Below are 27,473 nucleotides of genomic sequence, written 5' to 3'. Positions count from 1 at the left end.
TTTATCTCTGCCTTAAACTTTCTCCGTCATACAAGCTGCCAAATATATGGAAAAACGAAGGTCGATACGAGGGACATTCCCAGAGCATGAACGACATCTTACTTAGGGTATGTAAGTTTACAGCCATCGTACTTGTGATGAACATTAACGTACCTTGTAATGTCTAATTTTCTTAGAAAATCTCTAACGTTCAAATCGCTTCACTTATGTAGGGTTTTTGATACTATATCACGTGTAGTTTTTACAAATACGTCATCGCTGGTCTTTGTGTTTCTGCTTTTCCCCAGAAACGAATGAAAACAGCGAGAGGAAAAGGTAACCTTGGGTGTCGGAAATGCCTGACTCCTGACTCGTATAGTGATGGTTTCCCTTAACCTGTGTGGCGTATGTGGTTCTTCTGTGGCGAGAAACCTCACTTCAAGGATTCTTTTTCTTTCTCACATATTCTCTGATATATATATATATATATATATATATATATATATATATATATATATATATATATATATATATATATATATATATATTAGCTGGTACACTAGCTTCTCATCAAAATATACAGGAGTAAATAACAACGTTGAGACCCTTGGGTAAGATCTCATGGCCTTTGTGACTTGACCCTCATGGGTCAGGTCAAAGGTTACACCACCGTGTACCCAAGGGTCTTATTGTCCTACTTTGGGGGTCGTCACATGGTGTTGCGAGGGTCGTACCATCATGTTCTACAGGTTAAAGACTGCATTAACTGCTGTAGTTCTGAGGTCGATGAAGATTGACCATCCTCACTGTAGGAGTGAGTGACAGTCACTGCAGCAGTGACTGAATGCCACACTACTGTATAGGGCAGTCACAGTCACGTTCACAGGCGTTCAGAACAGCAGTGATAGCAGAAGGCAAAAATCCTAATCATATTTCCTAACTTTTAAAAGTAGTTGTTTATCGACAGGACTGTGTGATGTAGAAATGACAGTTTATTAACAGTATATTAACTTAAGTTGAAGCACAGTTATCATTGTCACAACATTGTGTAGGTATCATACATTTATTGGTGTCATACGCTCACTGGTGTCATAAGCTCATTTTTGGTGTCATACACTCACTGGTGTCATACATTCACTAAAGACATGTATGGATATCTCGCTGTCCACAAGACCTGATTGGTTCTTCTGGTCTACCTGGCTTTTCTGAGGACAAGGGTTCGATTTGACGTGTATAATGAACGTGTTGACGGAGAAGCTGGAACAAAATCTTTGAGCAAAATGACGATTCCTCCCCGTATATTTTTTTCTTGTGATTATCCAGGAAATATGTCGTGCCTGTCCTTTGTCAAAAAAGGAACTAGAGCATGTGAATGGAATTTTTGCGGTGTGAAGGGTCGTTAGCGTGTGTAACAAGCTCATTCAATAGATACGGCTGTTCACACGCCCCTTCCCCACGACTGGTCATATTAATGGTGGTGTTAGTTGGTCTAGTGTGTCGAATGGAACCATATTTCTAGATCTGGCGTCACTCTGATGAAGAGTTTGTGGATGGCGACTTAAATTCCTGAAGACACAAGTTCGCCTTTACATTTTTCCTTCGTATTTTCCTTTTTCCTTTTACACCAGCGGATAGATGTATCTCTTGATAGATATGTGAATTTGCGGCCGTATTATTTTTCTTTTCTATTCTCCCGTCAGTCTCTCCAGCGGTGTCCGTGTTCCAGATAAACATCTGCAGATATTATAAGATATTGTGACCGTCACTTTAAAAGCTTTTCTCTTATCATTTTGTATCTATCATGTCCTCCGACCGACCAGGGTCACGGAGAACCTCCTCAAACTGCCTCATGACCTCCCCAAAGCCAAAACAATAGACGTATTTAGGGAAACACTAGACCATTAACTGCCATTTTTTATGAGTCGCTATTAACTGGGTGGGAACGAGAGTATAACCTGATGGTCGGTGACCAGGTCACAGGTCAACACCTGTCTGGTCTATGTATCTTGTGTATGTAGGTATGTGTAATGAATGTGTTGCTGCTGGTGATTGATACAGGAAATGACCAGGTAACCTCAGGGTGCGTGACCTCCATTGACGTCCTGACGTGGTCAACTGATTGACCTTGGAGGCCTGACAATGGTGCCCCCCCCCCCTCACACACACACACACACACACACACACACACACACACACAGATCAAAACAAAACAAAAACTCTCTCTCTCTCTCTCTCTCTCTCTCTCTCTCTCTCTCTCTCTCTCTCTCTCTCTCTCTCTCTCTCTCTCTCTCTCGTCACTATCCGGATGTATTAGTCACTAACACTCCGTTTTCTGTATGACAATCAACCTCTTTTTTTAACCTATCTCCATTTTCGTTATTCATTTGCATTTTCATGACTGAAAACGTACATAATGTTTGTTCCTGAATGATACATTAAGTTATAGTGAATGATTCGTTGTGATACAGCCTTACCCACACCACGCGTTGCAATATCTTACGAATTCTTTTGAAGAAACGATCTATGAATTCATGATAAGACTTATTGTTGTAAGTTTTAGGCGTGTGATCATAATATTCAAATTAGACAAGATACACAATGATAGTCTGGGGGTAGGGCCATGACGGCGATACCTAGGATGAACAGGGAAACGTTGTCTTGTCTCACTTGTGATTACCAGGATGAGGATGGAATAAAGATTACCGACCTCACCTTCACGTGGCTGGCTTGTGCTCGTCATTTGTATCAAGACAACTGACCCATGGGTGTCATAGCTGCAGGAGACACGTCCCTGGGCCACTCGCTTGTATCACAAGACCCCCAGCAGGAGCCAGCAGGCTCAGGTCCTGCCGACCCGACCAGTCCTACGAGAGATTAGAAAAAAAACTATATATATATATATATATATATATATATATATATATATATATATATATATATATATATATATATATATGTATATATATATATATTCACTTCCGTGTTTTTATTCAAGGAGTGAATAGCGCTTTATGCTAATTCAGAGACTCGACCTTTAAAAGTCTAGCGTCCAGCTGGTGTGGTGTCAGCACAGTGAGGTGTTGTCTGCCGTCGTCAGCAAGGCCCACGCTGAGACCCGCCCCAGGTGGTATCGTTAGGTCTACCCAGGTGAACACATTGTAGACCAGAGTCGAGTATAGATATTATACCACTTTGTCTTCATGGATGTTCGTTAAGTAGTACCTGGTATTGTTTCTACGGCACGAGAGCGGTGGGTGAGTTCTCCCGGTTTGGCAATAGGGGAAGCGTCATTTGCATAAGCACTGCGCACTGGGTGAGTTACGAGAGTCAAATGGTTACTGTGGAATCAGATTATAGGAGGTTCCCTTATAGGTCAAGGTGTTGGCTATTATACCATTTCTTTCATCTTATTGGCCACTTTTGAAGATCCCCTGTGGGGGAGACAGACGCTTAGGTAGGTAGGTAGATACGCGAGGTGTGGATCTATAAGACCTGGATCCTCTTCAAGAGACATTGAGGGATTCTTGCGCTTCACTGGCATTATCCCGATACTTTTTTTTTTTTTGGGGTGTGGGTGTGGGATGGGTGGAACTGCTTCGATGTTTTTCAGAGACGCTTCGGGAGTGCTTCATCCAAGATGGCCGAGCATTGCCTCAGAGACGCGTCGACACGAGAGACGAGAAGTTCAAAACGTTTATTGTCAGGATGTTTCGTGTGCACTTACATGCACCATGACAAAGACGACACCCAGTGTTCATACCATCCAACTCCGGTACCCAAAGCTGTCGTTCACGTACTGAAACACGACGTCATGGTCGATGTTGAATTTGTCGTTGACTTGTAATGAAAATATCGATTCTGATATTTTCGTTTCCTTTTTCTTTTTTCTTATCATCGCTTACCGTCTTGCTCGCCAGGGTAGGAAGTAACTCTTGAAAGATAAATTGTATTACTTTCAGATCCTCTTTTTTTTCCTTCTTTCCAAGGTTGCCCCAGAGGCTCTGCATTTCGGACATAAGCTCAGGTTCCCAAACAGGTTTATGCTCTTCGTATACCTGAGGAGAATCGTAAACTGTTAAGGCCGGGGAATTTCTCTCCTGCCTAAACCCTCCAGATAAACCATTTGAAACAGCGTCTGACATGATTAGGATATTGTTTATGTGATAATTACCGAGATAACCATCGTCTCGGTGTGGTGGCTGCTCATTTTCCTCGTCCATTACCTCAGGCTCTGAAAAAGATGAACAATTCTCCCTTCTCCTTTAGAAGTCGTCCGCCTCTCATCACTAGCTCCGGGCTCCTCCCTCCCTCTTTTTTATTTTCACTTTGTTTTTTGCACTCCTGTTAGCCCTAACTTCAATAAGGCACGTAAAGCTGTAATATGCGGCTTCTGGAGAGGTGAACATATTGTTGCTGGAGTTAAGGTGGTCGGTTAGGCCCCCCCCCCTCCCCACACACACACACACACACACACACACACACACACACACACAGCTCTACAGGCTGAAGCGTTTGTGACGTGTGTATGGAAGTGTTTACCATTTTGCACCCTACACGTAATCCTCATAATCACGACGGTACGACCCTGTGTATCTTGCTCTGGATTTTGACGTGACCCGTAAGTGTCAAACTATAGGCTAGGTCAGCATACCCCGGGATCGTGACCTCGTGCATAGGAGTTAAGATACAAGGTATACCCGACCTCTTATATCGCTGACCCCATGGTTGAGAGGCTGAATTGAAACCCCGCGTCCATATGTTATCGATGAATCATTGTCTCCTGTGGTCAGTGATGTGTCTGCTTAGCGTAATCATGAATCCAAGAGTTTGCTTCCTTTACCGTGGTGTATACAGTCCTCACCGTCAATCTTTCTAATCCAACCTTATGTTAACTTCTGTTCGACACGCATCAATGTGTCTCCAGAGATGGTGTCGATTTCAGCCTTTTATCGTAGGTGTTCCTCAGGCATGCACTGATTATAATTGATCCTCTAGTGTGTGTGTGTGTGTGTGTGTGTGTGTGTGTGTGTGTGTGTGTGTGTGTGTGTGGGTAAATTATTACTGGTTGAAAGTTGTATATCGGGACTGAGACATAATTATGTAGGCTGCTGACTGCCCCTCAGGTACCAACAGCCCGCTACCAGCATCTGAAAATATTGGCCAGATTGTCTACCATCTACTCGACATTGATAACACGTTCGCCCAGCCTTACCCTTCTCTTTTTTTCATCATTCACTTTCTACTACCCAAAGGGATTCCCTTTTTGCATCCAAACTTTGTGCAACTTCTCTTCACTTTCACCTCCATATTCCCGTCTCATTAACTAATACTTCTATACGATTTTCTACCTCAATGTCTGAGGTTCATGTTTGACGTCATCTCCCGGGTATGTATATCTATATATCTAAACACGTATCGTCAACACCTGTAGGATCTGCCGGGTTCTGTCATCCATTTCAATCAGGTCTCCAGTCTCTCCTCAGGTTAAGGAAGCTGTTTTCTGTGTCCCACCTGCTTTCCACAGTCATGCTGGCGTTGATGTAACAAAACAAAAAGTTACGTTCACTATATTCAGAGATTCTGTCGAACTGGAAGGATGTGAGGCACCTTCACATGTGTTCCTGTGTTCTGATCTTTCCCTCCTGCTTGGTATAACTGCTCAGCGCTCCACAGTCCTCCCCCTGGTGCTCCTGCTGTCGCTTGACGACTGCTGGCGTGAGCAGGAGCCTTGTACGACTGACCATCCACCAGAGTGAGAACAGAAGACGGTTGATTATATCGCTTTAGCGTGAGTCACTCATTATATAGACTGAGTGGTGTAGTATGACGTATTCTGGCTACGCTATGATGTGAGCAAGTGAATTGTCTCCACTCTGTGGTATGAGTTGATGAATTGTCTTCATTCAGTGTTATAAACTGATAAGTTGTCTTCACGCAGTGATAATGAGCAGATGAATTATTTTCACTGATTTATATGATCTGACGAATCATCTTTCCTTAGTAGGATCAGCTTATGAGTTGTCTTCACTCATTAGTATAATTTGATGGGCTTTCTTTACTCACTGATATTATGTGACGAGTTGTCTTCATCTACTAGTGTGATGTGATGAATTGGCGTCGGTCCCTGGTATGAGCTGATGAGTTGTCTTCACTCAGTGATGTGATGTGATGATCTGTCATCACTCAGTGATGTGATGTGATGATCTGTCATCACTCAGTGATGTGATGTGATGATCTGTCATCACTCAGTGATGTGATGATCTGTCATCACTCAGTGATGTGATGTGATGATCTGTCATCACTCAGTGATGTGATGTGATGATCTGTCATCACTCAGTGATGTGATGTGATGATCTGTCATCACTCAGTGGTAGGTTCTGACGAATCATTGTCACTTGATGGTATGAGGTGACGTTTTGTCTTCATTCGGTGCTCCGAGCTGATGCGCTGGCTCCACTCACTTGTCTTCACCCGAAGAACTGCCTTCATTCGCTGGTTTCAGCAGAAGAATTGCCTTACACTGTGTTTATCAGCTGAAGTATTGTCGTCACTCCTTCATTTTCAGTTGAAAAATTGTCTTCATTCACTGGTTTCAGCTGACGACATCGCGAGATCGGCCGTTTGGTTTCAAGACTTCATTCTTGTTTTCTTTATCAGTTGTTATCTTTGTAGACAGTAGATAGCGAACACCTCTTATGACTTCTGTTGTGACTTGGTCAAGCCGACGAGACGTCAGAGGCTTCTGTTCCGTTACTTGTTCATGCTCACTGCTTACACATTCTCTGCGCTCAGCCTGTTGTCTCTGTTAACGGATTATCAGCTGCTGCTTTCTTGCATGTTTGCATACATAGCAATAGATCTGTTGAACTGTTGAAGGAATATATATATATATATATATATATATATATATATATATATATATATATATATATATATATATATATATATATATATATATATCCCTGGGGATAGGGGAGAAAGAATACTTCCCACGTATTCCCTGCGTGTCGTAGAAGGCGACTGAAAGGGAAGGGAGCGGGGGGCTGGAAATCCTTCCCTCTCGTTTTTCTTTTTTTTTTTCTTCCAAAAGAAGGAACAGAGAAGGGGGTCAGGTGAGGATATTCCCTCAAAGGCCCAGTCCTCTGTTCTTAACGCTACCTCGCTATCGAGGGAAATGGCGAATAGTATGAAAAAAAAAATATATATATATATATATATATATATATATATATATATATATATATATATATATATATATATATATATATATATATGTGTGTGTGTGTGTGTGTGTGTGTGTGTGTGTGTGTGTGTGTGTCAAAAGATGAGGGAAAGAGAACGAAGAGACAATATTGGAGATATGAGGATGGAGTAAAAGAGATTTTGAGCGACCGGGACCCCAAACATGCAGGAGGGTGAAAGGCGTGCACGGGATAGAGTGAATCGGAACGATATGGTATACAGGGGCCGACGTGCTGTCAATGGACTGAACCAGGCGATATGACAAGTCTGGGGTAAACCATGGAAATGTCCGTGGGGCCTGGATGTGGATAGGGAGCTTTGGTATCGGTGCGTTACACACGACACAACTCCTGTATGGATGTGAGCTTTTTCACCATCGTCAGGACATTCTCTGCTCTTCTTATTTTTTCCTTCCATATTTCGCGTCCAGTAATATGTCACAGGCTTACACCGACAGAATTCTAAAGAGTTTGTACACTGGTTTTCCTTTTGTTGAGGTATCCACCTGAAGACTTAACAAACGTCTATATTCGTTTGGTCTTACTAGCTCTATCCAAGACGATAGATTAACCTGGTTGTCACATTAATTCTTCACATCAGTTAAGCTGGTGTGTAGGATGGCTTCTGCTGAAGTTATTGCTTGAAATAAATCTATTCTTGATATTAGTTTTATGTATCAACATCAAAGATTTTATCATTCAAGTATAAACCGCTAAATGAATTTGGTTTTATTGATTGTCTGATCATCTGTTAAGCTTTTGAGGACGACAGGGAACGACCTATTAGTACGGCATTACGTACCTTGAGCACGAAGGTATGACCCTTTAGTATGGTGGCGTGACCTTTGACATGACCCCATACGATGCAAGTCAAAGGCCAGGTTATCGTACCCAGAGTCGCACCGTCACGCTCAAGGATCGTACCGTCGTGCTCAATGATGGTGTCTTCGTGCTCCAGGGTCGTACAGACGTGCTCTAGGATCGTACCGTCGTGCTCAAGGATCGTACCGTCATGACCAAGGATATTACCCTCGAGCTCAAGGATCGTGCCGTCGTATTCAGCAATCTAGTGAGCCTGTAAACACACACACACACACACACACACACACACACACACACCACCCGATCAGACATTGCTCTCAAGTTAGGTAATGTTAGCTCTGCTCTCACTTTACCCGTTACTCCATTTGGTCGGTAAAGATAACTGCCTTCCCTCCTCCTCCCTCCCATTCTTACCACCTGCCTGCCGTTGGCCCCTTGTATGGGCGGGATCCACCGGCCGCTGTTACTGTGCTGAAGGTGAATGCCACCTGTTCTATGTTGTGTTAACAAAGGTTGTGTCCTTAATGTGGTACTAAATGTGGTTCTAAAATCAAAGATTTCGTCCGTTTTCTACATTGTCGAGAAGCGGCATCGCTTCCCTAGTGAGAGAGACATTCTAAGTGGCAAGGGATTAGCATATTTGAGTGTTGTGGGTTAGTGAGGATGTGTGTGTGTGTGTGTGTGTGTGTGTGTGTGTGTGTGTGTGTGTGTGTGTGTGTGTGTGTGCGTGCGTGCGTGCTAGCTATGCGTATGGTAGGGTTATATATTGCACAAATGCAATATTCGCTTCAGGTGTGTATGAATATACAAGCCGTATATAAGCAAGTTCTTGCTTGCTTGGTTCAGATCCTTGAAATAAATAAGCAGGTGTTGCTAACTGTACATATCTGGTTGCTGGTATGTAAAGGTCATGGTAAGGTTACTGAAGGAATGACCATATTATAAGTAGATTATGCCTACCATTAGGATGTCAGTATATAAAAAGATGGCTATCACATTATAATAATCTTCTACACCAAAGTCAACATAACAGTTACATTCCTTAATATCTTAAAACGTTAAATTCATGAATGAATCTGATTTGATTAAAAAAAAAATAAGACATCAGACACTTTGATCTTTTTTTTCCCTTTGAATTACTTTTGATGATATTACTTTAACCTATAGTGTTACGAAAGAGAAATTTCGATACAGCGTCGGAACACACGCTCCTTCCAGTCAGGTTTGGCATACGTCACGTATTTGCATGGGTCGTGCTGGCTGGCCCCGGACTCAGCGGCACGAGAAGATAAATATGTTGAACAGGCGAGGGTGTGTTGTGTGTACACCCTGGCATGTTGCCATGGGGGATCAGGGCGTCCTGGACGTGCAGTACATGTCTCGTCAAATGTTTGGATCGAATCCCGTACTGAACTATGTCTGGTGTAAGAGGATGTAAGGTGAATAGGTCTGTTTGTTGATCTGCCTTACACCGTGTGTGTGTGTGTGTGTGTGTGTGTGTGTGTGTGTGTTAGCTTAGGCTTGAAAATTTGGAAATAGTTTTAGAAAAATCTTCTAACCAAAAGGAAACTAAACGCAGACATGTTTCACAAAACTTAAACAGAAACGGCAGTTTTTCCACTGCAGTTGATGTATAAGTTTTCCTGAGCATACGTGAGAATGCTTCATACGTCCTCCAAAGTGATGAATACTTGTCCCTGTTGCACCAATTATGTATCATCACTTTAAACCTGAAGATGTGTTAGGGACAACAGAGGGAGACAGCTGACAGGGGTCGCATCATAGTAAGTTGTCACAGAACCGAGAGTTGTCAGTGTAATCCGGCTGTACAGCAGTGTATTGTGATATTCCACACAAGCTTGGGTGGATACTGAGCTTCTGACATCTGTAGCTGTTTCTGGTCTGAGGCTTCGAGTGGCAACCTACCATACCCACAACTACAAACACAGGAAGACAGCCTCCCACACACACGGGTGCAACACAACAGGACGGCCTCCTGGACTCGCAGCTTTGACACAGCCACACTGCCTCCCACACCCAGCGGCTGCGGTACCACAGTGTTGTCTCACACTAGCATCTGCTGCACATCTGCAGGACTTGCGGTCTCTGTGTCATTCTTTTCGTGACGAATAACTTTCTTAAGAGAGGCTGGAAAGTCCTCTAGCTGCTCAGTGCACGACTCGGAACAAAAAAAATATTTCCAATTTTCTTCTTAAGACCATATTTCCCGCTGTTAATATGTTCACAATTCCCTCACTTCTCGTACAAGTAATCTTGTCCTTTTAGGATTCAAGTAAATAGTAAAATTGGTGAATAATTGCTTATCACCCACTGTAATGCTGTTTTTTGATCCCATTAATGTCAAAAAGGACCTTATATCCCCGTAGATGTTGCTGTCTTAACCCTCATGATGATAAGACGGAGATACCGTATGGTATGACTGGAAGTGGTGCTGGCACGATCTCCAACCTAGTGACAGTCGGATACCGCCTCGTGATAAGGCCTCGAGTCTTCTCGTCTGATCACGAGGCAGACCAGGCCGAGGCTGCTCTCACTCCCACGCTAATAATATGCCAGCAGCCAGGCTCGGGGAAGCCCTAAGTGTTCAGGAGGGTTGTTCACTCACCCTTGAACTCAAGATGAAACATTTTGACTACCGCAGTGTTCATGTGAGGACTCCAGTAGAAGACGGTATCGTATATCTAAATGCTCGGACCACAGGAGAGGGTACCTGTCCGACAACCCGCCAGGGTGTCAGGTGGTAATGTGCCACACAACTCAGCACTTGAGGTATTGACACTTGCACACCATCTGTCTTGACTCAGAGAAGTGATATATATATATATATATATATATATATATATATATATATATATATATATATATATATATATATATATATATATATATATATTACTGGAAAAAATGACGTCCAATTCATGGATTGGGTAGTTTCACAAACGGGCCGCCACATAAACGTGTACATTAATTTGAATTTCTCCATCAGTTGCTCAAAATTTACGGCTCGCTCACCGGTAATTACTTCAGTCATTTTCAAGCGGAAGCATGGTACTTGGTGGGCCAGAACTCTGGAGGTCAAAAGAACTTGGCTCTTGTTGCAAGCCAGTTGGACCGGTCCATACTAACGGTGTTTTCGGACTGCATAGGAAGGTCGCTGCAGACTCGTCGGGGTGTGCGACCTGGCCGAAATTTCTCAAGAACTGACCTGACGTTGGTGGTGCCTCGGGGAAGCGCTACAGGATCCTGGCAGCTCTCCACCAGCATCTTAGTAACGTCTAAGAAAAAGTGATCCAGTCTTATTTGATCATCAAGCCTAAATGACTGATGCTACAGGGTTGATCCAGAAGTGCCAGACGATGTAGAAGAGATTAGATGTTGTTTTTACGTGAGGGTTTGTGACCATCTTGGACACCCGCGTGTGAATGATAGTAAAGAGCAAAGATCACCTGACGGGCGGTGGGAGAGACGCAGACCCAGAGGACCTTCAGATGGGAATCCTGCTTGGAATGCACACACGTCCTGTGTTGTTGACTCTGTGACATTATAGGCACGAGATGTGATGGGCGTCTGTCATGAACATACAGACATACACCAACGAGGACTGTTGAAAACAGTTGTTATTCTGTATGTTCCAGTTTTATAATCTCGCAGGAGTACGTGGTATTTATGATATGAATCACAGGAAGAGTTTTTATCACGTCTGTCAAGATTCAAGGTGTACCAATCCCATGTTGGGCACTCTTCACCTGTAATGGTGAACACTCAGATGTTTTAAGAATGTTCTTAATTTCTAGTTTGATACAGAAAACTATGAATTCATACCACCCAAAGTTACTGCGAAGCGAAGACCTTCAGTGGTCTTAGAGATACACATAATGATTTGAGGACGAACCCCAGTGTTGTCCCACTGCTTGTGTGGGTCACGGCAGCTGGTCAGGTCAGCACCAGACCCGCTCACGGCAAGTGCTGCTTGTTGGCAGATCTGAACATCCTCTTTTGTATATCAGTATTATCATTATTATTATCTTTATTTTTATCATTATTAGTATTATCATTATCATTATTATTGATATCATTAACATTATTATTATTATTATTATCATTATTATCATTATCATTATTATTATTATTATTATTATTATTATTATTATTATTATTATCATTATTATTAGTATTATTATTATCATTATTATTATTATTACTATTACTTGTTTTATTAGATATTTCTAGATCAACAGAAATCAACATATTTCTAAACACAATATTTTTTTAGAGATAAGAGTATAAACTCCAACGTAACATTAGTGCTTCAGCATAACGGCAATAGAGAACTCTGGCTTAAGTCTAGATTGCCAATGTGAAGCAGATATAATTCATTTCTTTGGCCACTGGAACGATGTAGGATCTTTAGAACCACTGGAACAGTATAGGTTCTAAGAAACTACTGGAACAGGTTAGGTTTTATGGAACCACTGGAACAGTATAGGTGCTATGGACCACTGGAACAGTGCAAGTTCTATGGAACCACTGGAACTGGTTAAGTTCATCGGGACCAAAGAAGTGAATATTCTCTGGAACCTCTCTGGAATCACTGGAATCTTTTGTTTTTATAATTGTTTTTGTTTTCCATACACATCATAAAGAAAGCCTACAGCAAGACAGTCGGTATTTGTGTTGCTTGTGTTGACTGTAATACAGTAACTGACGTAGCTGTAGCGTCTTGTATTTGCTAGTGATGTATACCTTCGTGAGTCATGCATCTCAGGATCTCTGTCTCTGTCTCCCGCTGCAGGTGACGGAGCAAGGCGTGGACATCAACCTGCGTGACGGAGACGGAGCCTCGCCCTTGCACTTCGCGGCTTCCCGGGGTCACACGGAGACGGTCCGCTGGCTCCTGAAGAAGGGCGCCAGCATCACCTTGGACAAGTTCAGCAAGAGCCCCATCAACGACGCCGCCGACAACGACCACATGGAGGTACGACGAGGGAGAGAGAGAGAGAGAGAGAGAGAGAGAGAGAGAGAGAGAGAGAGAGAGAGAGAGAGAGAGAGAGAGAGAGAGAGAGAATTTCATTTGACTCGACAGAGGGAATTTCATTTGACTGTGTGTGTGTGTGTGTGTGTGTGTGTGTGTGTGTGTGTGTGAGAATGATCAAATAAAGCAGTTCTCTCCAACACAGGTGGGTAGGATCATACGTCCAGCATCGACCACATATCACCACAACCTTCAAACATCACTCACGCCTCAGACTAGCGAGAGTCAACCTCTGACATTCCCCCTGTTAACTGATCCTACACACACATTCAACACGACCGTCCTTGAAAGGACCAACAAGCCAACATTACCACGATTCCCCTGTCATGTATTATGTAGTCTGTAGTGTGGTGTCCAACACTGATGCCAAAAACGCAGTTTTCATGAATCATTGTAGACTAATTCATCAAGATATATCTCATCGATAAATCGAGTATAAGAACTTGATAAGATTTCTAGATAAAAACATGCTATGGGTAATAAAAAACAAGTTATGGGTAATAAAAAATAAATTATGGGTCTTGAAAATAAAGTACGGATGATAAGAAAAAGTTATGAGTCTTAAAGATAGGTATGGGTAATAAAAGACAAGTTGTGGATGATCAGAACAAGTTATGGATGACAAGAACGTGAAAGGCACTTCATTTATATTTATGGCAATATATGCAATGAATGTTAATTTCATTTATACCATATGAAGTAATACAAAATGAAGTTTTTAATACAACTCTATACATATGTTAGTTCAGTCCATTCATCACTTGTTTTGCAAATGAATAATTTAAAAGTAAAAACATTTTTTCCAAAATAGTAGATCGAAATTATCATTCCCAACATGGGGCGTTCTTTTCAGTTATTTCTTTTATCCTTCATTAACAGTAGATTATTTACTCTTCATTATTGATTTGTAAAAGTGATAAAGACTTAAATTCATAAACGAGGCCTGTTCAGTACAAAGTGATTAGAACTAATTTACCCGAGAATGTTCTGGTATTTGCCTATGTTTGTTTCCCACTGTTGCTGCAGTAACATTACATTAAGCGTTGCATCTGGTGTTGCTGTAATCCCGGCACCTCACTGTGTTGTGGATGGGGGGGGAGGTTGTTCATTATCTATTGAGGATTACGATTTTCTGAAGCTGTCGTTAACTAAGGGCGCGTCGCTCCTCCCGTAGGTTCTCCAGCTCCTGGTCCAACACGGAACGGCACCTGACTATACTACAGACTCCGACTCCACGGATTCTGGGTCACACCATCACCAGTGTACCTGCCACCAAGGACTTCGTGGCAGCAGAAAGGTCAGAAAGTTATAACTTTGGTCTCTTGTGGTACATAATTGTGTAACAATGGCTGGGCCAGTGTTTTTATCCTTAATTTTGGAGTAGTAGGTCTGTAAAAAGCTTTTATATCAGATGTACGTATCTTCTTATATATTCAATGGATGGAATGTCTTTTGTTATAAAGATATGAATGAATTTCTCAAGATTTTAGATACATACGAAAAGCGAATCTACGAACGTAGTCAACGGAGCGGATAGGTTTATCTTAGGCTTCGATACAATATAGCGTCGATGTAACATTTTCTTTAATACTCTCGGCATTCACCGTTTTCTCAAATCTCTCATTATTCCCGTTTTCTTTGCAGAGTTCGGAGTGTTCCATGACGGGATCAGACTCATGTACGTCTTCGTGTGAGAGTGATTGCCATACTTCCACCAACAGCTCAGATTCCGGGGTCCACCACGAACCATTCTACTTACATCCACCGACGGCCATTGAGACAGAGAGTAAACAAAAGAGTTCAAAGAATTCCTTCTTCCTCAATCCCTTGAACGACCTGAAGGAAGCCTCTGAAAAACACAGCAAGAATAAGTTAGAAGCGGCAAAATCTGGCGACAGCGAAGAGGAGGGAAAGTCAAAGGAGCCATTTTACCTCCACAAACAGGAGGCAGCAACGTACCATCGCGTCCAAGAACTATTCGGCGGCAAAGGAGGAAAAGGCACCATTAAGAACAGCGAAGGTAAGAACCACACTGGGAAGAAAGGCAAATCCTCCACAGAAAACGGTATTTCTCTTGAACACAAAGAAAACGGGCACTTTAGTGGGACCATGAAAGAAAACGGTCACTGTAGCAGAAACGGGGAGAACGGGAAGATCCTCCCGGGGCCTAAGGAGTACTCCAAGGTGAATGGTGAGAAGAAGAAAGGCAAGATCGACTACGAGGGACGGAAGCTACCTAAGATCCCAGGCTCGTCCTCGTCACCTGTGGCCAGTTCCACCATGAAAGGTATGTGACTCCCACTCCAACATTACCGTTTTTTTTTTCATTTTCTTTAATAATTAGTAGGGTGACTTTAAGGTTCCTTGTCATCCTTAAGTATCCTTAAGGTTTGTTGCCAGATGGAGACAGCATTGAAGGATGTTGGTCATTAGATTGTTGAGGATGACATAGTGGTGGTGGTGGTGGCGATGTAGTTACGGGGTGAGGTAGCGGTGGGGTGGGGACGGAGGAGGCGGCTCGCGTGGGGCCGCTGGAGGAATTAGGCTGAATGTGCCACCTGCCTAGCTAGCGTGTGGCCCCCGGGGTCCAGGCCCGCTATACCACCACACACACACACACACACACACACACACACACACACACACACACACACCTCCACCACCAACGCCACCATTATCGCGTCTACCATCACTGCCAGTGCTCTTCACCATTATAAACCACCATCACCACCATATCTGCTGCCAACAACACTATGAACACCATCACTAAGTCCTTCACCATCACCTCACTCATCACTACCTTCGCCACCACAGTCACCATCGCCACCACCTCCTTCATCACCACTATCACCATCACCACCACCTCCTTCATCAACACTATCACCCGACCCTAATGACCAATACCATCTGTATGACTAGCAATATTATCACTACCATTATTGTCACCACTCCCTCTATCATCACCACAACTACCACCACTAGCATCATCACCACATTCCTCCCCTAATCCACCAGCAGCTCCATCACCATCACTACCTCCACCACATCCAACCATGACATCATCCACGACATCCATCACCACATCCACCACTACCTCACCAACAACACATCCACCGCACACCTACCACAAGGAACGTCTCCAACCACACCTACACCACCTCTGCCACCACAATTTCTCCACCATGAAGGCACCACCACGACCAACGTCACTATCACGACCTCTGCCATCATTCACGACCCCCACACGACCTGTCGGTCTCGGAATCAGAACCCCTTTCGAACTTGTCAAGAAATTGGTCAGAAGTCTATATTGTCACCAACAGGAAGTGAAACCAAGTGTTTTGGTAGTGAGCAGTTTTTGTCTAACCCTGGACAAGTCCTGGGACTGGTAGACTCGTCTTTACATTAAAGCATTTGAGTCTGTATATAACTCAAAACAAATATAAAAGATGTATTCAACAGATTGAACTACATGAATGTAAACCATTTGATTACACACGGTAGGAAAGAGATTAATCATTCTTTTGATTGATTTAGTTAAGTTCTTTGTGATTTCGTGTACTAACACATTTAAGACATCGAATTTTCGTAATGAACAGAGAACGGAGGACTGATAGGAAACAATTCATCATTTCCCATTCTTTACAAATAGGTAATGGTGTGAGTATAGGCAGGGTGAAGAGACGAGTTTTCATTAGATTTATCATGGCAATAGTCGACAGTTCTTAAGAGGGATCGTTCACATTAGTGTAACAGACATGTCTCCAAACTCAAAAAGAATCGATGCCTTTAGTTAAAATTCAGCACCTCGTCATGAACATGGACGGGTAAACTTCAGGTTTACAGACTTATTGAAACTACTTTTCATTATACTTGCAAAAAAGTCTGGTTTAGCGAATGAACTGGTTTGAAATATATATTTATTCACTAGAGTCAGCCATTAGCTACACAACATGGACAGAGCCGCGGTAAGTACTTAGCAAAATATTCTATTGGTTTCATCTTTAGTTTAATGATATTTAAATTGTTTATCTGTGTACAAGTATTGTATGATATTTGATGCAGGAGATGGCTCTGCAGAAGGTAGGTGTACCATGTTGATAGGGTATCCTTTATCTGTGGAAGCCCACAGTATCTGGAGGTCTTGGCTCTACTACAGTAGAGTAAATCCAACCCAGAACTTGAAAGATGAAAATTGTTTTTATACGTCTCTGCTCGTAGCGTGGAAGTATAGAAAACGGTTCATAGTTAAAAATCAGAGAAAACCTATAGCAGGGGTAGCTTATCTATTTTGTACTTTGCAATATTTCAACATCGTTCTTATCTTTCCGTTCACCTTCATCAAAACTTCCTCAAGTAGTATATGCCACTATTGCAATTCGATTAAGTTTTTTAACTGAATGGCATTGATCATAACTGATAAAAGTATAATTTACCCGAGTGTGGGACGATGTAAATAATCTTAATGTACCACAAAAGCGAAGCCTCATGACTTCCATGGAGGTAGAACTCTGCTACCTTCGTGCACACACGCGCAACATCTTATCCCAAATATTTTACTCTGGCGGCGTCTTGTGGGGTAGCAGAACCAACTGTTTTAAGTCCTTTCGCTTGCAAATCTCGTTGGCTTAAAGGAGTTACTCGTAATTTCTAAGATGTGTAGAATGAAACTGATTATGTTTCTGTATTAACAAGTATTGGTTAAGTTCTGCGGGTTGATGATGTAGGATAAAGTTTCATCAGTTAACCTCTTACGTCAAAAGAGTCCACCTGTCGCTAAGGATGAGTTGATCACAGCCTTGGACTGTAGGAACATCCTGGGATATGTGTCCTGGTATAACGCCAGAACCCTTTCAGATGGGGTCCTGGGGTGATTATAAATAAAGGATATAACACTATAAGACAGATCTTCCAGCGTCTCTGAAGAGTATAAGATACCATAGGAGATTGCTATGATGTACTTTGAACTTGTTAATATAATCCGCTGATAATATGAAGACTGTATGAAGATCTGTGAGTGTAAATCCTGATTATGACAGTATATTTGGGTGACATTAAGGGAAAGTATATACTGGTGTGCAGAATGCCCAGACTTTGGCGCAAGTCACAAGATAATTGGCAGTTTAGAAGAGATGAGGTGCTTTGACGTAGTGATGATTTACAAGTTAATTAACAGTACGGAAGGCAAAAAGTGCTATAATGATAGTTCAAATATTATTTGGTTAAGTGACACTTTACAAGTAATGTTTTCCCCTCTCTCTCTTGATGCCTTATTCGTTTCTCTTTTAAAGACAACTTGAGGTGACGTAAGACCCATGAAGAGCACTTGTTACGTTCCCTCAGGCCTCACACTTATCACCTGGGCTGAGGAATCATATTCGAAAGTTGGGTTCGGAAAGTTGGGAAGTACTTACAAGTTTGGTTTTCTCTCTCTCTGTCTGTCTCTCTCTCTCTCTCTCTCTCTCTCTCTCTCTCTCTCTCTCTCTCTCTCTCTCTCTCTCTCTCTCTCTCTGGAGACGTTGACACACTTTCATTTGATATAAGAAAGTGTTTGTCTCTTCGGTGAGAGCACGGACACTCCAAGTATATACTATGATTTTTTTCTTTCAATTGCCAACTTCCATCTTTGACTATCGTCAGTAATATTTCTTTTCGTCTGGATAGTAATTTGAGACTATTAATCCAGCGGTACCGACTCCTGTGTACATCATGATATAACCTCAGGACCTCTGTTAAAGTGTTTCTTCAGCTTGAGACTTCACGCAGGAGCTGGATAAGGTGGGCTCCTTTCGAGTGAAAAGGCCCTCGATGATTTTGTGCTTCTGTCAGTCTGCTGAAGATGACACTCACTTCTGTGAAAGGTGAATTTTTCCTCGCGATCTCACATTCTGATGGCGGCGGGAAATGACGAGCAAAAAATAAACATATATATACATGAACGACAATTTATCAAACTGACTGTAGCAAAAGGCAGAGAAAATGCAAAGAGGAGAGAGAAATGTAAAGGTTGCCATTCATTGGATTTTTAAGAAATATTTGGACAAGTGTAAATGTGAAAGATGACACACAGACAACTGGATACTTGTGGTCTTCACATCCATGTAGCTTTCTGTACGAGCTTAGATGGGCTTCACACGTTTGTGTGTGTGTGTGTGTGTGTGTGTGTGTGTGTGTGTGTGTGTGTGTGTGTGTGTGTGTGTTTGTGTGTGTGTGTGTGTGTAGGTCTTCATTCAGTTGCTTAACTTGTCTCATTTGGTTCATAACGTTTATCTGTCTGTCTTCTGGCAAGCGAGGAGGATGAGCTGTATTTGTGGGTCAGGTCGAGCGGCCGAATGAACCGGCACATTGGTCATTATGACGTTAGTGTTGTGTGTGTTCTTGAAGCGATGGATCGCTCCTTACTGTCATGTGACCTAGTATTGACAGGTCGGCCGTGTGTGTGTGTGTGTGTGTGTGTGTGTGTGTGTGTGTGTGTTTCATTAAAAATCACATGGAATGTGTCAGAATTTACAGAAAGAAATGGAAACTGATTTCGTTATATTCTATACGACACACGAAAGACAATGTTTTGCATTCCATTATTTGAATCCTTCTTCGAATTCTTTTAATTTGATATACGTCACTGAACCGGATATACGTAAATGATTGTTCGAAAAGGATCTTTCGTTTCTCACATTTTGTTTCTCCGAGAAGTGAACGCTTGTAGAAGTGTGTTGCGACGTGTATTTTGTTGATTGGATGTTCCTGGTGTGTGGCGGAACACTGTGTGAAGGAAGGTTTAAGAGCCTTGTACACTGGGGGTAACGGATCCCTCATGAGATCGCCGTGAGTAAGGTGGAGTCATTAACCATCTAACGTCAGCAGTCTGGGTCTTCAGGTCCAGGAGGTGGTGCAGCCGTCGCTTTACATCGACCTACTGTTATGTTTTATATATGATTACTGTTACATCCCTGGGGTTCCTAATGGTCTTTGCTGGTTCCAAATGCCTTCGGTGATTCATCTTTTATCTAGGATTTCTATAAGGTTCCTGAAGGTCTTCGGTTGTGCCTGTGTTACTCTCAAGTTTCCATTGGGTTTCTACTGGTTTCATTTTTGGAGGTTTCTGCACTTTTGTTGTGTCTGGATTTCCAGTTCTTCGTTTGTGATGGTTTCTGGCGCGTCCGTGCACACACCACGGGTGTGATCTGCCCACTCCTGCTCCAGAGGGTGAATACTCGATGGCTCGAGCTGTGGTGGCCACTGCCCCAGCAACCGGTCGAGTTCCAACCTCCAGTTTTTGCTAATTGCCAGTTGGCAGGTAGCACCGTTTACCGTCTCTGGCTAAAGTGGATGATTGGTGAGATGAGTTAGTCATCGAGGCGTGGCTCAGGTGAGCCATCGAGGCGTGGCTCAAGTGAGTAATCTCTTTAGTTAGAGGAGGGAATTGTTCAAGAATACCTCTGACTGATCGTGTCAAAGACCCTTTTGTTCAAATCTGCTTTTGTTCAGGTGTTGTGACACTGGCAAGATAAAAATCTTTCTTTTTTTGTCTTCCACAACTGCATTGGTCTGGAACCTGTTGTCAAAGCAGATCTTAAGTGCATTCCATTTGATCAGCTGGAAATAAATCTGGCCGAACAACAGCTGTATAACGAGAGAAAATATTACTCTAATCAGCGCACGTCTTTAAGAGCCTCATGAAAACAGGACTGTCATAAATCTTGAAGAAGCTAACTCGTACTATCTTCAGACACAGTCAAGACATTGAGATCACATTGCCTTTCTCATCTAATATGTTTTCATTTAGCCATCTCTCTCTCTCTCTCTCTCTCTCTCTCTCTCTCTCTCTCTCTATCTCTATCTCTATCTCTCTCTCTCTCTTGAAAAAATACATATATGATTGTCAAGTCGTACGTTAGTTATCCCACAATCCGTTCAGTTTCTCTATAATGTTCGTCACCACACAGACCCACCTTGCAGTTGCAGTACACTGGAACACTGGATGTACGTGTGTACACTAGTGACTCAGTACAACCAGGTGGGAGTCATGTTAGATGGATCCGCATATATGACGAGATCCAGAGTTGGCTGGACACACCCGAGTTCAGCGACTGTGTTTACAGTTGTATTCGACAATCATGATGCTGAGGATAACGTAGTAAGGCGCATTGTTAAGTGCTGTGAAGTGCGGTGCAATTCATAACTATTTATTTTGCAGTATAGAAAACGTAGTTGGTGGGGTACGTAAATTCCTTTTACGAAAGCGAAACTCACAATGCGCGTACCCTACAAGGAATGTCAGAATTATCATATTTTCGGTCATTACGTTACTCATATTTTTCCTTCTCAGATTATTTACGTCTTCACGGATGTTATTGGTTTTAGATTTCTCACTACGTATGGTATCTTCGTTATCATTATCATTTGATAATGGATAAACCTTTTATATGTAGATTACAGTATCTCAAAATACATTTGCAATTTTACCAATGTCTTTATCAGTAGTCGTACTTTTGTGTTTGATCGAGGAAGCACATGATTATCATACAAGCCAGAAGATTATCATACAAGCATGATGATTATCATAGACCGTGGTAACTATCTTGGATGCACATGCATGTTATTCACTTCAGTATGTTTATCTCCTCCACTCGCTCGTACATTCAACATGTCCACTCGCTTAAAGATATTGAATGTTTATTATTGGACATATTACTAGTCGAATGGATACTGCATTCGTCCATTTGACCTGTCAAACTCAAAATATGACAAGTGTAAGCAAACCTTTATCTCGGTGTGTGTGTGTGTGTGTGTGTGTGTGTGTGTGTGTGTGTGTGTGTGTGTGTGTGTGTGTGTGTGTACCTCCCAGTAAGAGCTCTGTTCCGCCGCAATCACGCTACTGTTAGAAGAACCTGAGGCGGGAGAAGCGAAAGTGGCAGATTCTTGTATTTCGAAAAGAAGGCACGCGCAACCCACCTGCCAGGTGTCAGGTAGAGGTGTCTGTATCGGTCGTTTAGAAGAATATGACGAGGGAACGTGGTCCACTGATCCGCCTAGTGAGATCTCCAGCTGATTAATGTAAACATACTCAGCTGATAATTGCTTCCAAGTGATACTATCAAGTAGAAAAAAGTTCTTAAGTTCTGAGTGTATGATGCAGTCCAAGTAATGACTCTGAGTGTGTGTGAGTAACTAGCCTGTTTGTGTTGTACAAGGATGGAGTTCTACTCTCGTGGGTCCATATCTGAACTTTCCCTGCTAACATACAACTTTTTAACCTTTGTATACTGTCCACATTAACTACATAATATCTTCGTTGATTCCGTTTTCGCTAATTTTGTAATAAGAAACTACTTCCTTACTTCATTTTGATTTTTTTTTTTCATTTCATGCTGTGGCCTCTTGTTGTTCTCCTTCATGAAACTGGTTTAAAAAACGTAAAGGTTCTGATCAGGTCACCCCTCACTCTTTTCTCTTCCATGATTGGCAAATTTACGTTCTGTTGCCTTTCCCTGTAACTCGTCTGTCTTCATTCTGGTACCATCCTCGTTGCCTTCTCTCTTAAGTCTTTCTACTTTGAGCTCCTCTTAGCTTTGGCCTTAAGTGGCATATTAAGAGCCTGCTGAACATCTCATTAACCGTATACTTGAATGCAACTGTGATATTTGCAAAGAGACAGTTTGACTCCTTTACTGTTGTCCCAATGTTGAGACGCTGGCGACAGTGTAGGGACGATGACAGCTTTCAAGTCCCTCTTATACATAGATTCCTGCTGCTTTGTTTTGTGTGAGTGTGGGGAGGGGTTATGTTTTTTATGTGTGGCTGTGTTTATGAGCGTTCGTAGATGGGTGTTCGTTTTCTGCATGTATTGTGCGAGTATCGAATGAATATTTGTTGGTGTATTGTTTTTGCATGTACGTTCTGTGCATATTTATGCGTGTGTGTCATTATGTTCGTCAATTGACCTGTCCGTTGCCGCGAACGATTCGGTAAAAATTGGGTCAACTTGTTTGTTTGTTTTTAGTTTCCCTCCAGCAGACCCTCTGGTTAACATCAATAACATCTTTCTACCTCAGTTAGCATTAGTGTCGAACGGACCCGTGATGCATCACTGTGCCCCGGTTCTTACAGCTTCTGTGACGGGAGGAAAGTGTCAGCAAGACTTCATATGTTACCTTGTGACACGCAGAACATCAGGACCCCAACTGTAGTGACTCCCAAAGTCATTTCTCTTACATCTGTACACGATGGCCTCAGACTCACACTGGGGAGAATCGATTTTTCGATGGAAATGAAATCACTTGGACTTGTATTTTCACTTCTGAACGATTTATTCATCATCACAACAGTGCCTCTGTGGATGGCACGAACATATAGTTCTGCCAGAGGGAGAAGAAGAATGAATGGATTGGAGTTGAAAGATTTTGCACTTATGGCTGGGAATCTTGGCTGGCCCATTGTGGGAAGCCCATCAGTGGAGGGTTGCTGGAAGATGGTATAGTCACTTGAGTAGATGAATTGCTTTTACCGTAGGACGACAGCTGTTGCTCCTGCTGCTGTTCTCCAGACGGTCGCGAGTACAGTTGCCATCTGTCTCTCCTACCGTCGCCAGCTCCCCCGAGAACTAGTTGCGCCGTACCAGAAGACGCCGCCAGAACTGGAAGTGATGTAGCCGTGTAAACCTTAAAAAGAAATGAGTGACGGTTTGATATATGTGTGGAAAGAACGATTCATTATTGCGGAAAACCCTTAACGAGTGTGTAACGACTGGGAGGTACAAGATAGAGGAAGTCTAGAACCTTTCCCACAAACAGAGATTTGGAAAGAAAACGTATGTTGAAATCTGGAAAACGCATCGAGTGTCTTTACTGAATATTCTAATCGTCTTTGCGTTCGTTCGTGTGAGGTAACATTCTGCATCAAGTAGAACTGCAAATACAGTAACGTATCGTTTATGGTGGTTTATTGTGTTGTATTTCATGTTACACATGTAAGTGTTTCACCATCAGCTGGAAATATAGGAGACAAATAAAGCTAACTTGACCACCAGCCAAGAACTTAGCTGGACCACTCACAAGTCAAGCTCACAAAACTTTGTTTTCAGAAACTGTTAATTTATCCATCAGTCCATCAACTGGTAATATTCATCCCATGGCGTGTAATGACCTCGAAAATTAGCTTCTAACCATGACCCTAAATCCTGTTACCAAACTCCACAATAAGCCTGCATGTCGGCCCGCTCCTCCCTCGTGTTACACAAATATAACGGATGTTCTATCGACGTCACAGGACGAGATACGCCCAATATTCATCGCTATACATAACTGTGTCACTCCCGCACATTGCCTGCAGCAGCGGGGGCGGCAGGTCTCGGTCCAGGCACAGTGTGGGTCGGTGTAATATGGGCCGATGTGGTCATTCCGTTGGCCTGGAATGAGCCAGCCACCCCTGGAGGGTCAGTGGCTCATAGAAAACGGGAAGGATGGGATTGAATGTTTACCTTTTCTTATTGGTTATTGTTGGCGTTTGATCAGATCCCCTGACGGTGTGTGTGTGTGTGTGTGTGTGTGTGTGTGTGTGTGTGTGTGTGGTTGCAATCGTAGATCCTAAGTCTCTTATCCTCTCTTTTCTCTCATATATTCTCCTGAACTTCTCCTTCTCATCTTTCAGCCTCTCGTTTCTATCAGACAGTCACTCCATCATCATGTTTGCTGCCCTCCCATTCTACTCGGCTGCTATATAGGTTTCTTTTTTTTTTTCTATTTTCTCTTTTGACATCATCTCTTGCTCAGTCTCATGTGTGTCCTTTCGTTTCTCCTTGTCTCTCATAACTGTTCCTTGTCGACCCTAACAGTTGTCCTGACAACTTCAGATGTTCTCGCATCTTTTAATATCTTTTTTTTTTTGCGTCGACAGTTCGGTAGCTTGTGACTTCATCTGTAGTTAAGCTTCCTTATCTCTGCTACGGTCTAAATGAACCATTCTTTTAGACCTTCTTAGGCAAATCTATGTGGCACCTTAAATAAGATAGATAACCTCTACAACGTTGTCTAATTTCAGTATAAAGTGTCTTTTTTTTTTTTTTTTGCACATTTTGTCCGTGTACTTGAAGGCGATTTTGATATTTATAGTTGTAATGTTAACTTGGCTGACATTTCTCTTAAGGTTATCTTGTAAGAGACTGGTTATTACGTCAACCCTTACATCCTTCTGTTTCGAAATTTCCTGTATATTCTTCCTTGACAAGAGAGATGTAGATATAAATAGATAGATAGATAGGAGAGAGAGAGAGAGAGAGAGAGAGAGAGAGAGAGAGAGAGAGAGAGAGAGAGAGAGAGAGAGAGAGAGAGAGTTTTGGTAGAAATTTCCTGTTCTTTCATTCTGATTTTGGTTCCTGTGTGGTGGCGTATCATTTGCATGATTGTTGTGCTGTCGTGTTTTCGGTGCTTCGTGATCACAATGAGACCGTCCCGAAGCAGTAGCTCGGGGTCTTGAGGGAGAACGCCTCCGACAGTGAACAATCATTCGAGACAATCCAGAATAGAAAGCTACCACAGCTCTACGCGTAGTGTTACACTTACCAAACCTTCATTTGTAACCTTTAGCTCGATAGGATCTATTTCCTTGGGGGGGTTGACATCTGTGACGAATCGTGAGAGACAGGTTGTGTTCTCTTACCTTAATGATAACGTGAGAGCCATAGAAAGGTGCCTCACTCACACACACACACACACACACACACACACACACACACGAGACTGACATATTACAGGATTTCCTCCACATGGAACTTGAATTCCTTCGTCTGATGTGTTGGGGTTGAGGATTGGCTTAGTACACTCACTGTAATACTGGTTTTATTGAAATCGAAATACTTAAATGAATGTGCTTTTGACTGCTTAGGTATATAGATGTACCCTCGTTTATACATATTTGTTATATACATATACTGATGCCAGTATATGTATATATCTTCATTCATGTATGTAACTCAGAAGGAAAGAAAAATTTCCCGGTAAATCTCGTGACGGTGAGCAAGGCCTGCCTTCTCTCTATCTTTGTGATGGTTCCTTGATTTGATCAATAGCCTTGTGTCATTATATACCTACGAGACGACATCATACTTTCTGCCACTCTCGATAAGCCTTTTAAAGGTCAAACTCCGCTTTATGACCCGTCTTTAGTCTTCCCCATATGACCTTAGTATTCACAGAGGTTTGCCAGGATGAAGATCCATCTCCTGTGTGCCCTTGTATCATTTTCGTGTCTGATGATCCTTGTTAAGAATATTTACAATAGACGGTCGAGTCACTCATACACCCAACCGTATCATTTATTGTCAGTCTTCTCGTTATCCGCCGCACATGACACTAACCGTCTGATCACTGCAATTCTCTTGGAAAGTGTCACTGGAGTCTCCAACGATGCTATTACAGTCGGCTTTCCTATGTTGTTCCGTACAGCCACCTGTGTCTGACTGGCAGTTCGGAATGTGTCCGTAAGTCACGTAATGGTTTCAATACTACGGAAGAAACCACATTGGTTTGTGTTGCTCTGGAAGCTAAGTAGCAGTAATAAACTAAGTAACAAAGGAAGAAAGGCGGGTGCGTTTTTTCGAACGGTAGTTTGTGGTTAGAAAGTCGTGCGTCGGCTAGTAAGCTGGATACACAGACAAGAACGAGTGGGCGTTTCTTTTAGCTTTATTTGAATGTTTCCTGTTTGTACCTTTTCTTCCCCGAGTTCTGAGAATCCACTGTTTATAAACAGAGTAATTGGTTATGATTATTCTAAGCAGGTATCTTTATGTGGTATATAAACCCTCAGTCAAATGTTATGACTAGCAGATGAAAGGATCGTGTTCTTACAACTTCAACAAAAGGAGAAGGAATTTGGTTTGAAGATTACATTTTACGTCTTTCCTGTAAGATCTAATTTAGGAGAACATAACTTGTAACATTTAGAAGAGGTAATGACGTTCATCAAGGAAATTAGTTGGTTTACATGTTTATGGAAATATAGATTCTGAACAGGATATTTGTTCGCACTCAATGGGTTAAATTACTGTTCTTAGGGGCTTAGGTGTTCAAAGCTTAGGGTTAGTAAACGTAAATATAAAGGTTCGTATATTATGGATCTATGATATATATAATATCACCATCACGGGTAAGCTACACTACGCCATCCAACAAAAGCTAAGAGAAGCTAAGAGTAGCTGCCCTCTGGGGACCATGAACGGAACGCGGCCGCTAATGTGTTCAGCTGCCACTGTTACGCTCTCTTCCGGACTCATTTACGGCAGCGGTAAACACTGGTTGACGTATACAGCCGTGTCCGGGAGAACCTGTCACCCTCCCGCACGCCTCCCTCCTTCTCTCCACCAGAACCTGCCTCACTCACCC

The 27,473-nt window shown here is 42.4% G+C and overlaps 1 protein-coding gene across 10 annotated transcripts in view; it reads left to right on the top strand.

The window, feature by feature from the left end:
- The window catches only part of f (espin protein forked), a 410,656-nt gene that overhangs the window by 318,733 nt on the left and 64,450 nt on the right, over positions 1-27,473 (top strand). For all 10 annotated transcript variants that reach the window (XM_071674484.1, XM_071674485.1, XM_071674482.1 and 7 more), the window contains 3 exons: positions 12,856-13,038; positions 14,270-14,392; positions 14,740-15,382. In XM_071674484.1, coding sequence (XP_071530585.1) covers positions 12,856-13,038; positions 14,270-14,392; positions 14,740-15,382 — 949 coding nt within the window. The remainder of the gene's footprint in view (positions 1-12,855; positions 13,039-14,269; positions 14,393-14,739; positions 15,383-27,473) is intronic.

The sequence above is a fragment of the Panulirus ornatus genome, chromosome 20 (assembly GCF_036320965.1).
Source record: "Panulirus ornatus isolate Po-2019 chromosome 20, ASM3632096v1, whole genome shotgun sequence".
Classification (NCBI taxonomy): Eukaryota; Metazoa; Arthropoda; class Malacostraca; order Decapoda; family Palinuridae; genus Panulirus; species Panulirus ornatus.
The sequence above is the reverse complement of the archived record's forward strand: the minus strand, read 5'-3'. Positions and strand labels throughout refer to the sequence as shown.